The sequence below is a fragment of the Simochromis diagramma genome, unplaced genomic scaffold, assembly GCF_900408965.1.
Source record: "Simochromis diagramma unplaced genomic scaffold, fSimDia1.1 OVJJ01000293.1, whole genome shotgun sequence".
Taxonomy (NCBI): domain Eukaryota; kingdom Metazoa; phylum Chordata; class Actinopteri; order Cichliformes; family Cichlidae; genus Simochromis; species Simochromis diagramma.
The window spans coordinates 1,448,230-1,465,667 of record NW_024386801.1 but is presented as its reverse complement, the minus strand read 5'-3'; the positions used below and the strand labels follow the sequence as shown (position 1 = coordinate 1,465,667).

Genomic DNA, 17,438 nt, shown 5'->3' with positions numbered 1-17,438 from the left:
AAATTTGAATGAAATTTGCAGATTGTTTCGGTGGAGTTTAATAAACTCCTTGCTATCTAAAATATAACAGGACACCGGAGTATATTCTCGAGCATCTTTAATCTCTTTTCAACTTTAATCTCAGCCAAACAGATTTACTCAGGAACAAATAAAATACTGAAAAAAGCCAAACAATAACATTTTCAAGTTATCTAAGTGACTTATATATCATGTTTAACCTGAGTAGCGAAAGACGGCGGTGGGTTTGAAGACGATTTGCCGGGAGTCCGATGTTCTCACGGCTCTAGTTAGCCTTGCCCCCGGCTCGCTATCGAGCTAGTGGGTAACAGACGTCTCCGAAAACGTCGGAGCGCTTTTGAAAATATGTGGTGTCTTGATAAACTGAGCAGATATTTGAGGTTTACACAGCTACATTCTCGCCTGAAAATATGTTAAACGTTTATTTTGTGACCCAGAAAGAATAATAAGAGTAATATTAAAACTAACTAGCTGCCGCCATTGTTGGAAACTGAGCTGGGCTGCGCTATGAATTCTGGGACACAGCTTCTTCTTCTTCGGGGTTTAACGGCAGCTGGCATCCTTGTACATGCAGTGCTGCCATCTTCTGTTTCAGTCCGTTATTACACTCTTAAATCCTACTACTTATTCCTGCGGCTTTTGGGATCTTACAAAGCTTCAAACGACGCGTCGACTATTAAATCAGTCGTCGACGATTTTAATAGTCGACGTAATCGTGACTAGTTGACTAATCGTGGCAGCCCTAATGGCAGCTGGTAAATATTGGTATTAAGTGGAAGTCACCTGCACTTGGTGTCTTTTACAATTAAAATACTACACCCATGTTCAGCTTTTAAATTATGCAAAAGCTTGGAACACTTGGTCACTTTGTTGTTCTAGAAATCAGTCTTTGACGTAAACCTACGCATACAGATTAGTATTTAAGGTTTGACTCTCATCATCCACTGGAGCACAAACTGGGTGTCACCAAAATGCTACAACACAGAGTGAACACCAGTTTTCACAGATATGTATATAAGTCGTCCAAACAAGAAAACTAGTCACAAACATGTGACATGATGATCTTCACTCAACTTTTGATGGTCTGTTTGAATTGGCAGATGTGAACAGGAAAGGAAAATGAGAGGCGTGCACATAAAACAACATGTTAACAGCCTGTATTGACTTACAATAATCTGCATGCCCTATAATTCAATTTGTTTTTGTCACAGATGTTCTTTCTTTATAACCAGCCTACCATTAGAACCATTATTATCTCCTTCAGCAGGTTTTTAGGAGTGCGGTCGATGATGCTGCGCAGGGCTCTTTGGAGAACAGACAGGGCTTCATCCAGGTAGATGAGCACCACACTGAGACTCGGCAGGTCCTTGGGGTAACTCTTTTTCAGACACCTATTCATTAAAAAGAATTATATGAAATGCCACTGTATTTGTTTAGAAATTTGAAATATTTTAGCAAGAAATGAACTGGGTGGACTAAACTGTCTGGATTTTTTGTCTTTGTATGTACAGAAGAGAGAATGAAAGATTAAAATCATGAAAAATAAAAGTTGTACTGAGGATCTCTGGTATCTGGAAGAGGTCGATCCAGAGGGAGGCGATCGCTCAGAAAAACATTGTACCCATACTTCTCATACAGGCTCTGAGCCTCTCTTTGGTCACCCTCAGAGAGATCCTCCCCCCATGTCTTGAACAAGGCCGAGTTAGGGAACAGTTTTTCAGACTTTTTCATTTGGGTCTCCTCATTTTGGGTTTGGATATTTGTATCATCCTCTGTCTGCCTCAATGTCTGCTTTTGGACTGTTGGACCTCTGCAGATTTTCTTTGCTCGTCTCTGTGCTCTCCCAGCATTTTTTGCATGACATCCTGTTTTTGCTCAAAACGTCTGAGTGCATCGTCTTCAGTTGAAAACGATAACAAATTGGAGACATCAACAAAGTTTTAAAATTACAGTATAAAACACATTTATAGAAGACGGACAGAGACCTGTGTTGTAATTTGATTTCATCTGTCATTAACAAACTGCATTACCATATGTATCTTTATTTGGTTTAAAGTCCCGTGGTTATCATGCAATAATAATAATAATAATAATGAGGAACATTAACCCCTGACTTAAATCACTGAGATTACTGATCATTTCCTCCAGATCAGAAGAGCTCTTCAAATGCCGTGTGTCCATCTCTTTATCAGTCTCCTCTCTGTGTCAGGGTGACCGTGGCTCAGGGGGTTGGGAAGCGTATCTGTAACCAGAAGGTCGCCGGTTCGATCCCCGGGCTCTCTGTCCTGGTCGTTGTGTCCTTGGGCAAGACACTTTACCCTACCGCCTACTGGTGTTGGCCAGAGGGGCCGATGGCGTGATATGGCAGCCTCGCTTCTATCAGTCAGCCCCAGGGCAGCTGTGGCTACAACCGTAGCTGCCTCCACCAGTGTGTGAGAGTGAATGAATAGTGGTATTGTAAAGCGCTATATAAATCCAATCCATTATTATTATTATTATTATGTTGGTTTCCATTCTTCAGAAAGCCAAAGTACAGCATGACCCCCATAGTGCCCACCAGTGTTGGTCAAGTTACTTGAAAAAAGTAATCAGTAACTAATTACTGATTACTTCCCCCAAAAATTAGTCCCGTTACTTTGCTGATTACTTATTTTCAAAAGTAATTAGTTACTTAGTTACTTTTTAAAAACACGATTTACAACCTGAAGAGGTGATAAAGCGATAGATCTTTCAGCCCAATTCTACTTTTTCTGCATAATCCATCATACAAAATGTAATCAAATGGAAAAGTCTCTTTTTAAAACTTGTTTTATTAGTTTTAATCTTTTAACTTTATGCATCAAGCAAAAATTAAATTATCTGCACCATTCTCTGACTGGAAGAAATTAGTTTAACATTTAAACCTATTTTCTGCACATTCCAGCACATAAAATAAAATATTTTTTGTGTTTACACTCAGTCTTTCAAATAGATGCAAGTAAAACACAGCAGAAAATAAATAAAGTCAAAGACTCAGCGGTCCTGTTGCTCTATTTTCACCTGTAAAGCAGGAGTGACATAGGCGGAGGTTTACCCTGGTGCAGGTGTGCCGCGGTCAGTGGAAGAATCCGCGAGTTTCTCTGTGAGTTTCCCATTACGTCGTAGCTACTCGGTGCTTGCTCGGAAGTTTAGGGGTTTTTTCGCTGTAAAAAGAAGTTTTCTTCCCACGCACAGCGGACACTAATGTTTTTGTCACTTTTTATGGAATCAAACTCAAAGTAAGGTCAGTACTTCCACGCTTTAAACGCTGCACGCTCATACTCTCTCCCGCACTCGATATATGATCCATTGTTGATCTGCACACAGCTGTTGTCACGAACGTCGCACTCGCTTACGTCACTGTCGTGAGACATTCTCGCAAAAAATCACGGTTTTAGTAACGCAGTAACGCAGCGTTCCTACAGGAAAGTAACGGTAATCTAATTACCGTTTTTGCGATAGTAATCCCTTACTTTACTCGTTACTTTAACTCGTTACAAGTAACGCGTTACTTTAAAAAAGTAACGCGTTACTGCCCATCTCTGGTGCCCACTAATAACAATAGTCGCTTTGTCAATGTTACCCTTATTCTGATAACACCGACTTTCTAGCCAGATAATAACACGTCAGAGGACACACAAAAACACACACAGTACTGACCTAACTGACACTGTAACTCCTGATGTGAATGTCATAAAATCGTTAGCTGAGCAGAGGCGTCAACATCCCTCCAACTACAGTGCCCACTGCACTGCTGAATGATGAGTTCATAGTAAAAGTTTGCTCTCTGGGCGATTTCAAGGCATCTGTTTGTTGCTTTGTTTATGATTGCTTGGCCCTGCCACAGGTTGACAGACGTTATGAGACAGTGCACAGCAAGTGTTTCTAAAAACAATATGTCTAGGCCAAGATCTTGTTTGAAGTCCCAGTGCATGTGTAGTTCATTCGTTTTTGCCAGTGGACACTCCTGCAGGGTGGGAGAACTTCCAGAGCCTGGATCAACCAGGCAGCGATCACTGTTATAATTGTGAGATGTAATCCCCCCAATGATTATTTCACCATCTGTGTTGTAGTAGCAGTGCTGTTAAAAGGAAAAGTAATAACTTCAGATTATTTTTTAGTCATATTTATTATCCTGGTAGTTTGGTTGTCTACATTACGTGTGGTTGTTGGAAGTGGCATCCATGCAGGATGGGGATATTTCCTGGAACAGGTCCTTGGTCCACACAGTGGCTCTTAAGAAGGTCGTTCTGTAACTGGAGTGTCAAACTTATTTGCTTTTTATTGAATCATATACTCATGTGGTATGTGATTGAGTGATTGAGTTTCTAAAAAATATTATATGATTTTATTTCATCAGGGCAGCCCCTCCATGAACTGCTCCAGGACCACATTTGTCAGAATGTGTGCCTCCAGAAAAACCTGAGGGTCATTGTCCTCCCTCATCTGGTCCATTGCCACCGCCAGCAGAGAGCAGGGAGGCGATGTGGCGACCTGACGAGCCACTTCAGCACCTACGTCTGCCACTCTGCCTGGTCCTGCAGCTTGTCCAGTTGATCGCTCTGGGTGTCAAGTGCTGTGTATGACAGGCAGGAATGGTGGATCCAAAGTGCGGACTCCAGAAGGCGAAAAATGCACTCACAACAGCTTTGTTACTGAACATGAAAATAACTAAACTGAAAATAGAAATAAACTAAATAGGCAGACATTGTTTTCAAACCTTTTCCACCACAATTAACAGGTTGTGAAAGGACAGTCTTAGCGGTCTCTGAATTTACTAGACGAGGCTTAGCTAAGATAGGTTTTAAATTTTTTCCACCGTGACGAGCAGTCTGAGGAAAAACAGTTTAAGCAAACAGACTCGGGGATGAGAGAACCTCAATTAACAAAACCTGAATTGATGGTCTTTGAAAAATTATTGTCTTTTACCTGCTCGAGAGGTGCAGAACAACACTGAGACAGGGAAGGCATATAAACAAAACCTACAATTGGAAATCAGGAGATACTAAAGGGAGCTAGAAATACAGAAACAAAATAATAGAAACACTAAGTCACAGAATGTAAAGAAACTAAATCAAAACCACTGTGTCACCAGACCCAGGTACCATAACACTGGGCCGCCACGTGCTCACGTTCCATGGCCGCCATCTCAGCCAGTTTTCTTTATTTATCGACATCAGCGTTCGGTCCTCTGCGTCAATAAAAAGGGCCCAATACCTCATCAGCACGATCATCTTAATTTAAAATGCCAGAGACCATTTTCTACCTTCACACAAGGCCCATTATGCATGTGCGTGGGTAATTCTTCCAAAAATATCCCTTAGAAAGCATTATTAAAATCATTTCTGCTAAAATGTGAGAAATTTGTGACAAATTGCAAAACACCTGGCTATGTCTTCACTAAAACCTCTGTGACTTTGCTCTGTTTCACTTCAGCAGCATCAATTTTTGCACAGATAATGTTCGTTTGTTGAACGTTTGTTCTGAAATTTATTGTGTACTGCACCATATTTTCAAAGGGGTTACATGCGATAAAAATACAAAAAAAATAGGCGATGAAAGAAAATCTTCGTATTTTTCTATGTTCCAGACTCAGTTACTTTGACACAGTAACGTCTGCTGTAATATTTACACCTCTGTTGAAGCGTTAGCTTTATTTTGATACCAAGACTGTTTGCACAGAGTTTTAGTTGCAAAGAAATACTAATGACAGAACTTCATTTATCACACTGATGCTCGGCAGGTCTTTGGGATATTTCTGTGCCAGACATCTGTGAGCTGGTATGTACTGTGAGGAAAACCTTTGCACTTCTAAGACAAAGGACGACAACACTGACAGTTACAGCAACAAAATAAAAAATAAATCTCACTAATAGCGGATCATGGATCTCATTAATAAAATGTACCTGCTGTCTCTTGTATCTGGATGCTTCCTTCCAAGTGGCAGCTGGTTACTCAGGAAGGCATTGTATCCATATATCTGAAACAGACCTTCAGCTTCCTTCTGTTCTTGTTCTGTCAGGCCATCGCCCCACTTGGTAAACAGGACGGAGTTTGGGTATAACTTTGGCATAACGATCTTCTCTTCTTCTTTGTCCAATTTTGTAAAATGGAATTTGTGAAATTCTTTTGACCTAAAACCTCGATCAGCTTTGCTTTTGTGGAGGTTGAAAAACAGAAGGGTGAGAACTGTTATTCATTGTTGGGGCAAAAGAAGAAGAAATTGGCTAGAAGGATTGTTTCGACTTATCAAGTGCTCTTCAAAAACCTGTCATACAGATCAAATCTTTCCCCTTTGGATTCCCCACCACAACCCCACAACAACCCACACACACTGCAACCTTTTGAACAGGCTTTAAAACTCAAGCTGTATAATAAAGCATATCTTATCTTAAAGTTTAAACATTTCTGAAAGAAAAAAAAAAACTCACACAGCTATTAAATAGTCTTTTACTGACATAAAGGTGCAGAGGTGATGCCAACAACCGTTATCGGGCTAACAATAAAGGTTCCAAAGTGCACTCAGTAAATTTCATGTGCTTGTAAAACTTACTCAGCCTCCTTTGTTTTACATTAGTTCACTGTGGTTGTAATTAATATTAAAATATTAGTACATTTAGGATAAATGACAGCCTTGAAGCATTAAATATTACAGATAAGATTTTGCTTTTTGAGGTCTTCTGTATCACCTTAACTTCCCCATTAGCTTTATACTTTATTACTTCGTCTACTGACATTTAGACCCACCATACATTTTTTTACTGTCCGGATTATGAATCTTCTGAGGGGTTAGTACTACCTCATCATGAACACGCCACCTTAATAATGGCCATACTTTCTATGATTAAATACAACCAAAATTTCAACATAGCAAAGCAATAAAATGCGTGTGAAAATAAACATTTAAATTCAAGTCACATGGTTATTGTAAGAGGGCCTCAGTGGAGAAAGAACACTTGGAAGCCGGACTTCTCTTCACTCGGTTTATTTACAGGCGCAGATAACAAGGCAGCTCAGGTTGGTGGTATGAATGACAAAAGAAGAAAACTATACAAAAGCAAACTTACAGCCAAAGCCAAGCCCGTGGCTCTTAGTCTACTAGCCAGCACTTAATCCTACAGTGCAATTTGAACTCTCCCTCAGGAGCATCAACCAGGCTTATAAAGCTTAAACCTCTTCACAGAACAAACCAAGCAAACATTAGTCTGTTAAATGTCATAACAGATGTTTTTACACAAAAGCAGGACGAAGACATTCTAGGTATCAATTCTGTGGCTTTTACAAAAACAACCACAAACATAAAAGTTTGCTTGGCGTGACTAAAAGGTTGTTTGAACAGACTGAAAAACTCCCCCTGCTGGTCAAAACCTTTATTGTCATTTAACTATTCGTGATGGCCACTCGACTCCCTCACGACAGCGTCAGCACTGAAATAATCAGTGCCAGGAACAGAAATAAAACACAGTAATTTGATTTTGTGTGCATCACTCATTCATCTAATGTTTCTGATGAGTGTGTAGTTAATGCAACAGGTCTGGATATATGTAAGGTGTCTATTAGTTATCAAGGTAGTTATCTCGTTGATGTCAGACGTCAGGAGAACAGACAGAGTATTTTAAACTGACAGGAAACCCAGAATACAAGGCATGCAGAAGAGCACCTGAAGATGGAACACAGATGGTCTACAGCATCAGACCATCAGACCACGCCAGGTGCCACACCTGTCAACTGTTTCACATGCACTCACCAAAACTGGACAATAGAGCGATGGAAAAATGCTGTACTCCAGCAGCATTCACAGTCCAGTAGCCTACAGCACGTTTGGGATGTGGTTGAAGGGGAAATTTGGATGTGCAGCTGACAAATCTGCAGCAACTGTGTGATGCTATGATGTCAGTATGGAGCAAAATCTCCTGTGAATGCTTTGAGCACCTAACCGAATATATGCCATGAAGAATTGAGGCAGCCCTGGAGGCAAAAGTGGGTCTAACTTTGTATATGCAAGGTGTAACTAATAAAGTGGCCGATGAGTAATTATGTCAAGTCATCTTTATTTATATAGCACATTTAAAAGACATCAAGTGTCGGCCAAAGTGCTGAGCGCAGGGATAATATGATAAAAAAAAAGAAGTGTATATGAAGTACTTTGATTGAAAACTGATGTAATGCCGTGACATGTTGGAACTTGAGAGATCTGTGACATTAACAGGAGAAGTGCATCAACACAAATATCTTTAGCAGTGAAGTAAAAATAACAGCATTGTGTATAAAAACAATTTAAGGTAAAGATTTAAAAATGCTGGCAATCAACACAGCTGATTTAAACGGCTAAATGACCTCCTCAACATGTCCTGAAGTTCTCCAGAGGCCTGGTAATGAACTAATCATTTGATTCAGGTGTGTTGACCCACGGTGAGATCTAAAACCTGCAGGACATTGGCCCCCGAGGCCTGGAGTTCCCAACCCCCGACCTATAGCATCAACATGAAAATCCTGTGTCACCTTTTTCTGAAATTATTGCATTCAGATTTTCACCCACGGCATGAATTTGAAACTTTGTTCTCGAGTTGTCGCATTTACAAACATGCAGGGTGACGACAATACCCGATCTGCCTTTTAGAATCAGAATCAGAAATTACATTACATTACACTGCAAGAACTCAAAATCTTAAAAGTATATTTGTCTCATTTCTAGGACCTGGATCTGCAGAACTTTCACTTGTTCCATTGGCAGATTTTTTCACTTAATACAAGATTTTTGCCTGAAATAAGTGAAAAATCTGCCAATGGAACAAGTGAAAATTCCCCAGATCCAAGATTCACTGTCTAAAAACAAGTTCCTATATCTCACTGGAATGTTACTCTGTAGCTGATCGAAGTGTGAGGAGATATTTCAACTAGAAATTAGACAAATATACTTGGTAAGATTTTGAGTTTTTGGGAGTGTACAGCAAGGGATAAAAACTGCAGATGAAATGACTTTTCTGCTGTGAGAATGTTTTTATCCATTTTTGTATGTTAGTAGTTCATCTTTTAATCTTGTGTTGCTAAGAGTTTGTGAGCTCTGAACCTAACACCGTTTTGTTGGGCTGTTTTGAGCAGCAGATGGGCACAGTTAAAATGTACTTTTCAGTAACGATGTAAGGATTACTATGCAAAACGGAATTTTACCGTTACTTCCCGTAGGAACGCTGCGTTACTGCGTTACTAAAACCGTGATTTATTTTGCGAGAATGTCTCACGACAGTGACGTAAGCGAGTGCGACGTTGGTGACAACAGCTGTGTGCAGATCAACAATGGATCATATATCGAGTGCGGGAGAGAGTATGAGCGTGCAGCGTTTAAAGCGTGGAAGTACTGACCTTACTTTGAGTTTGATTCCATAAAAAGTGACAAAAACATTAGCGTCCGCTGTGCGTGGGAAGAAAACTTCTTTTTACAGCGAAAAAACCCCTAAACTTCCAAACAAGCACCGAGTAGCTACGACGTAATGGGAAACTCAGAGAGAAACTCGCGGATTCTTCCACTGACGGCGGCACACCTGCACCAGGGTAAACCTCCGCCTACCCCACTCCTGCTTTACAGGTGAAAATAGAGCAACAGGACCGCTGAGTCTTTGACTTTATTTATTTTCTGCTGTGTTTTACTTGCATCTATTTGAAAGACTGAGTGTAAACACACACACAAAAAAAATTTATGTGCTGGAATGTGCAGAAAATAGGTTTAAATGTTAAACTAATTTCTTCCAGTCAGAGAATGTTGCAGATAATTAAATTTTTGCTTGATGCATAAAGTTAAAAGATTAAAACTAATAAAACAAGTTTTAAAAAGAGACTTTTCCATTTGATTACATTTTGTATGATGGATTATGTAGAAAAAGTAGAATTGGGCTGAAAGATCTATCGCTTTATCACCTACTCAGGTTGTAAATCGTGTTTTTAAAAAGTAACTAAGTAACTAATTACTTTTGAAAATAAATAATCAGTAAAGTAATGGGATTACTTTTGGGGGAAGTAATCAGTAATTAGTTACTGATTACTTTTTTCAAGTAACTTGACCAACACTGTGAGTACTGCTAAAATGTATTTTTTTACACTGGGATTTACTGCAGTAGCACTGCTTTTATTCCCCCTGCTGTCTGGATTGATAACAAATCTTCTGAGGGGCTAGTACTGTCACTAAAACACTCCACCTTCATCACAGTCATACTTTCTATTATTAAATACAACAACCAAAACATGAGCACAGTAACGCAACGTCTATGAAAATAAAAAAAATGGGTGAATACGCTTGAGAAGCATTGTCATGTCAGACACATGCTTTGTTTAATGAAAATATTTACCAAGAAAACTAAACTTGAGACACATTAGGGGATAATTCTTTATTTATGTACAGAATACAGTTAAAGACAAAGCAAGCTTTCACATCGGTCGCCTTAATAGTTGACGGTCTTGGCCGGCTTCGTCTCATCCAGTTCTGCTTCCAGGTAACGGAAGCGACGGTGGCGACGCAAAATCTCAATAGCCTTTTGCTCTACACTGGAAGCAGTGATGCCGAGATCCTCCAGACCCGGGAGTCCCGGGTACTTCATGTCTGTTGTGTGAAACTAGAAAATGAGAGCACATTAAAGGATTTTCTTATCGATTATCCTGAAAAAGCACCTTGGTACAAGGCTGAGGGGGGAATTCACACCAGCCTTCAGGCTATGTCAGATACTTGGCAGTCTTACCCTATTCACTTTGTCTGGGGTTGTCCAGGGCTCAAAAGGATTCATTGCAAACAACTGGGCAGCCAGGCTGGAAAATGAGCAAACCATCATTTATAACACTAGCAAACAACTTTTGATAACTATACTTCAACATAGCATGAAGTGGTTGTTCTGTATCTTTATTGTCCTAAATTAATCTGGATGGCATTACTTTGACCTCCAGTAATATTGTGAGAAATCTTGGAACAATTTTTGGCCATATGGATTCAACATGTGCACGAAGCATTTATGTGGTACAGCTTTCCTTCATTTCCACAATCGTTATATTCACAATCATCAGGTCCTGTCACATGGTGATAATATCCAAATATGTTCTCAGACTCTTATCTTACTTGTGGTTAGTTTTTAAAAGTTTAATAAAAAGAATTTCTTAGACCTTCTCTTTTTGGTAACGCTCACAGTCGGGATCAGGTGAGCCTTAACCATCCCTCAGTTATACTGCTGGGCACTTCCTACGATCCACTGAACATTTCTCCTTCACAATCTATATGTTTAAATACCAAACCATATATATTGTATTTCTTCATTAGTAATTATTAAACTCGGTCCTCCATCGTGTGTCTTCTGTCCTTCCTTTTCTCTTTCACCTCACCCCAAACTGGTTGCAGCAGATGGCTGGCCCTCCCTCAGCCTGGTTCTGCTAGAAAGTTTGCTTTTGCCACTGTTGTCAAACACCATGGGTTTGTCTAATTGTTGTGTTTTCTCCCTGACATGGATAGTCTTTACCTCGCAGTACAATCCCCCAGAGGTGACTGCTGTTGTGTTTGTTAAAAAAAGAAAAAAAAAGAAGAAGAAAAAGTCAAACTACTTTGGATGCAGATGCAGCTCTCAGCAGGAGCTCTCAGCAGGAGCTCTGCATGCATGCGGATCAGTAACAAATCACACTTGTTGCATATTTTTTTAAAACAGTTTTAAGCTAACTCTGATCTTGCTGTGTGCTCGAAATAGTCTGGGTTATTACTAAATAATGAATAATAATGAATACTTTTCAGGATCCACTGTTTTCATGACTGAATCCTTGAAGTATTTACCCAAATAAGACGACTTCTTTTAGGAGAATATTGAACCCTGAACATAATATATGAGGTGCTTACTGAAAAAGTGGGCGAGGCAGAGGGTAGGGCACAAAAGGTCTGTGCGCCACGGCGTAAATGTACTCCACCAGGTCATGAAGGAGGTAACGATTGGGTCTAGACAAAAGAAAACAGGAGAGATAGAACGAGAGAAAAATGTGTATCATGCACACCATGGTAACAAAGGCAGGACTCGAGCCATTGACAAACATGTTGCAACAGACTTATCGTACAAATGACTTGATTCAATTTGACAAGTTAAGCACAAAATTAACCTTAGTCATCTTTCTTCAGTATGCTTTTACAAGTACTGTTTCTAAATAAGTTATGAATCAATTACACCAAGCTGTGGTATGCCAACTTGGCAGCTGAGGCGGAGGGCAGAGACTGGAAGATCAAGGCGTGTCTGGTGGAAGTGGGGTGCAGCGGCTTTGTTGCCAATACAACAGAAAGACTGCTTAGATTGGAGTCAGAGGACAGGCGCAACGGCAGGCTATAACAGAATTAGCTAACACTGCTGAGAGGACCAATCACTGGCTATGGCTGAAGAGGGCTGACATCACTTGGGCAGCTAAGACAGTCGGCTAACTGCGAGACACACGGTTACATCCTGTGAGGCTGTGGGAGTGTGTGGGTGGGGTGTTTGCCTGCTCTCCCTGCCTCCTCCTCTCTTGCCACTCCTACCCCCTCTCTCTCTCCTCAGGACACAGCTGCTTTTGATTAGCCTCGTTTGCCACCTGACTCCAGTCAGCAATCACCTCTGAGGCTATTTAAACTGGGGATGAGCTGTGAGCAGGGTGGTTTTTTCCCTCTGTGGCTCTACACGGTTTTGTGCTAGGTTTTGGACAGACAGCCTCCTTCTGACTAGTGAGTAGACGGGCTTGTGGGCCCTGAGAGTGTCTCCCCCTGGTGAGGAGTAGGGTAGGAAGTGCCTCCCTTTTTTGTTTAGTAGTCTTCTTGTCTTTTGTTGCTGCGAGTGTTTCCTTTGTTTCTTTGGCATTATTGGTAAAATGGCGTTGCCGGCTCTTTAAGTTAATGTCGTTTGTAATAAACCTATATCATTTGTAATAAAACTATGTTAATACAGAACAACTGTCTGTTTTCCTTTTCATTCTATTTCCGGACTCATTTGTTACTGGTCCCCTCACTCGCATGCCTAGACCCCTTCGGGGGGAACGTAACACACACGTTCAAGATTAATCAACCCGTGGTGGGCCTGCCTCGGCAGAGGCTGTCAAAAGGGTAGAAAACCTAACACTAGAAGTTTTACTTTGATAAACCACAACCCTCCTGTCTCAGGGGCTGTGCAGTTAACCTGATGGTAGTGTAACCTAACGGCGCTCCATAAATAGAAAGAGGTAAGTATTACTTCTCAGTTGCAGTGAATTGATAGAAGAAAATAAATTATAGAAAACTAAACAGAAGAAAGTAGACGAGAAATAACAATTTAACATAAACCAGTGACACACTCCGGGGCCTGATCAATCCTGGCAGGGCCTCCTTGGATGAGGGTGTCTAGTGATGATGGCCGAAACACCCGATGAATCCAAGGTCGACTACTGACAATGTGTCCCAAAATCGTAATATTATAATCTAGATCAGATCTCTAATCCCTAAACGTAACCAAGGAAGATAAAAAAGGAAAAATTTTAACTGAATGTAACACCACCTAAAATGTATCACATTAAATTATACATCTGGATTATAAATCTGTTTTATTTTTTAGTCCAACATTTAGGAACTTTTAAACCCTCGTGTGTTCTTCTGCTGACGTATTGTTTCTGGCAATTTCACAGTACATTAAAAATAACATTAAAAAACTAAAGAAGACATTGAAGAAACACCCTGCAGCTATGTTATGATTGTTGATGTTGTACAATTTGTCCACCAGAGGGCACTCTGGTGTTACAAACAACAACAATCTGATGCGAGCAATCAGGAAGTGTGTAAATGGGTATAATGGCAGCTATAAATTTGAACTTTTAAACATTTCAATATTTGTTGAACTTTCTGGCATAAATACATTACAACATGCTAACTTTGCTAACAAATTAGCCCACTTACCCAACAAGTGCATATGTCTTTCCATTAGCATCAGGGTCTCTGATAGCACCGATGATGGCCTTAGCCACATCCACCACCTGAAGGGGAAAGACGGTGCGTTTAGTTGATTTTGTTTACAGTTTTTGAAGCATTTAGTCAAAGAGTGGTGGGGTCATCCACAGTGTTTTGCAACCACATGGCCCAGTGATAAATTAGGTATGCAACAATGAATCAAACCAGTGGAGCCACTTAATCATAGCTGCAGTGGCGAGTGTGGCTCTCACAAAACAGCAAATGTGATGGAAACCATTAGCCACACTCCAACAAAATACAAACAATAACTTTCAATTTTTTTGTGTGTTATCTTAAAAGAGAAAATAAACTGATAGATAAAGCAGTTAATAAAATCAAGCACTGCTTAGCTTTTAAATCTTACATGAACAGGCTGCTTCACCGTCTTTTTCCCGAGGGCAATAAGAGGAACGGCATTTCCAAACCAGCGCATATCTGAGGAAGGTTTACATCACACAGTTACACCAATTATCACTCATCTTCAAAGATGAGGAACAACAGCTCTGTGTGAAATTAAAGAATAGGAAACACTGTAGCTAACATGCAGGACAAAAGAAACCACAATTATAAAACTGTAATGAGCTTTTGCTGACATTTACACGACACAGAGGTACAGCCTTCTTACTTGCGTAATAGTTGAAGAATCTGTCCTCCCTCCCAAACATCTCAGAGGGCTTCATGATGATGGCATCGGGAAACTCTTCCCTTACTGCAGTCTCTCCCACAGCCTACAGTTAAAGAACGAGACACACAAAGATCTGTTAATAAACATTAATTATGAACTGTAATATAAATGTACCAAAATTCGCTTAAAATTTCAACAAACCCATTCAAAACATAGTTTGACTTTGACAAAAAGAGGTCCAGTCTGTATAGAAGCTGTTCCTGACCTTGTTCCTCAGGTATTTGGATGGGCTGCGGATGTCAGCGTTGAGGTGCGACATGTGGACGAACTTTGTGATGCCGGCTTCTCTGGCTGCCCTGGCAATCTGCTGTGGGATGGTAACATACACATCCTCGAAGCGAAAGTTCCTTCACAGAAAGAGGTGGAAAAACCTTAAATAGCCAACCTCAAAGGGAACTTTAGCACAAACCAGCTTCATGTGAACACCAGAGCCTTTTTCCAGGCAAATATACCTCGTCTCCCACTCTCTGCCCACCAGATTGATGACAACATTTGAGTTCTCCATAGCCTGTTTAATGGAGTCTTTGTTCCTGGCATCCCACTCCTTTAACACAATAAACAAAGACCAGGTGACTGTCATATCCACTGATGTTCTGCATTCATGGCCGTATGCACTTTAAAGAGTTTCTTCAAGAGAAATTTGCATCTATAAGCAGCTTACCAAAAAGAGGATTTGCCCAAGATCACCCATGGGCCTGAAGTGCATGAGGTCATACTGATCACAGCGATGAGGGATTATAATCTGAGACCCAATCCGACCTGAAAACACCACATGAAAACATTTTAACTTCCCCTAAACAGTGTGTACTCTGAAATCCAGCATTGCAGTATGTATACGTACTAGCTAATGAGCAAATGCACATTAATATCAGCATTTTTCCCCACTTTTTCTCAACTCACCCAGCCTATTGACGACGTATCGTCCCAGGAAACCTGTGGCACCAAACACCGTGGCAGCTATTCCGCTAAAAGAGGAGCGTCCTCCTTTCCCTTTAGGGATGAGAGCATGATGCAGCTTCCTCTGCTGGACTGTGGTGACAGACGCAGCTGACAACAAAGCAGGGTAGGAGTTGCCTGTTAGGGGGAGTAGAAAGGCAAGTAGCAGTTGGATTTAATCATAAGGTGAGATGCAATCAGTTACAGACTTAATTGGAAAAGACCATAAAGCTGAATGATTGGCACTTCGAAACTGTAGTAAAGCTTACAATTTAGCCTCATTCATCTGGCAACCGAAAGCCACAATAGAGTGTGCATGGTATTACATATTAGAGTAATGCATTTTACTAAAGTTAAGTTAGTTTAATTTAAACACCACAGAATTTAGCCCAAAGTCCTTTACAAGCACTGTTAAACGTTTCCATAGCAAATCCTGATCACCTTTAGTTTTTAGGCAAAAAGGGGCATTGAGAGAAATGTATATGTTATAATTATAATGTTGTTATAATAATGACTTCATTGAATTGGAGGCAAATTATGAAATTAAAAGACCTGTAAATTACTGTGAAGCTAACTCATAGACGGCTTTAAAAGTAAATAACATTTTGAAACATTTATTAAAAACGTCACAGGCAGCCAAAGCAGGGGAGCTGAAACAGAAGTGACGTGCTGTCTTCTCTTTGTGCCGGTTAAGAGCCGAGCAGCTGCATTTTGAACCAATGTCAAACCAGAGAGTGGAAATGGGAAATCCTATATACGGGGAGGCTGCAGATGACAGAAGCGACAACATTGTCCTTGATTTCACACTGGTTCTCAGTTTGTAAATGCATGAAACTAAAAATGTCAGCTAATGTGAACTACAGGGCAGACTTGGGACTAAAGCTAGTTCAGTGTTTCTGTCCAGAATTATATAATTATACCATCCCCACTTCGGCAGTTACTCTAAAGACAGCATCCAGTCTGTTAAGCAACAAAAATGTTTTTATTTTGCAGTGAAACAAAAAGAGAAACAGGAGATGCTAGCAGTCTGCGAAACATACGCTACAGCTGCACAGAGGAACCAGCTCGACCCAACATCATACTTCACGTCTTTGATATATTAATCCACAATGGGACGCAGTCGCCCAGATTCAGCAGTAGCTCATGGTAAAATACTTAATTTTACTGTTCTTGTTTCCTACTAGCTACCGAGAGCTCTTGCTAGCGGGTGATTGGCCGAGCCCGTTAGCAAGGTCACCCGAGCCGAGTGTCCCGTCTCCGTGTGATCTTGTTATGGAATCGCACAAATGTAGGGATTGGCTATATGAATCTGTAAAGCATACATCTACACATGCTCTGGCCACAATTGTAACGGTACTCACCTGAAATCTTTGAAAGGACACTCGCAGGACGGCTAACCAGCACTACGGTCGCCATCTTCCCAACTACGGCAAACCCTGTCGGCCAAAATACGAGCGCTACCGCACGAAGAAGGCGTAAATACGACCATAATATACTGTATAAATATATATATTTACAGTATATTGTATAAAGAACCTTTGTTTTCTGGGCAGTTTGTCTTAATTTTAGCTTTTCCAGGCTTGGACTTGATATAACTTTATTTGTGTCTTTTTTATTATTTTGGTGCCAATAAAAACGAAGCACTAAAATAAATAACCACAAATTTATTCACACTTTCAGCTTTTTATTAGCATAAACTGATAAAACACTACTTATATAATTATACATTTCGATTAATGGTATTGTGTCGTTTCTGTTTTATTACTGAATTGTATATTCAAATATTTATTTGCTGTTTCGTTGTGGCCTCATGTCTGCCAACTT

At 40.3% G+C, this 17,438-nt stretch overlaps 1 protein-coding gene and 1 long non-coding RNA gene across 2 annotated transcripts; one reads left to right on the top strand and one right to left on the bottom strand.

Annotated features, from left to right (window-relative positions):
- Positions 1-713: 713 nt before the first annotated feature.
- Positions 714-12,592, top strand: LOC120729442. Its single transcript, XR_005694937.1, has 4 exons — positions 714-1,014; positions 2,075-2,078; positions 10,281-10,284; positions 12,582-12,592. It is a non-coding gene; the product is annotated as an uncharacterized LOC120729442 (long non-coding RNA).
- Positions 10,400-17,082, bottom strand: ndufa9a (NADH:ubiquinone oxidoreductase subunit A9a). Its single transcript, XM_040024994.1, has 11 exons — positions 16,976-17,082; positions 15,579-15,752; positions 15,340-15,437; positions 15,131-15,222; positions 14,884-15,025; positions 14,619-14,721; positions 14,358-14,428; positions 13,943-14,019; positions 11,900-11,995; positions 10,767-10,833; positions 10,400-10,643 (listed from the first exon to the last, which is right to left on the bottom strand). The coding sequence occupies exons 1-11, from the start codon at positions 17,028-17,030 to the stop codon at positions 10,473-10,475; spliced, it is 1,146 nt and encodes a 381-aa protein (XP_039880928.1). The 5' UTR covers positions 17,031-17,082; the 3' UTR covers positions 10,400-10,472.
- Positions 17,083-17,438: the final 356 nt, after the last annotated feature.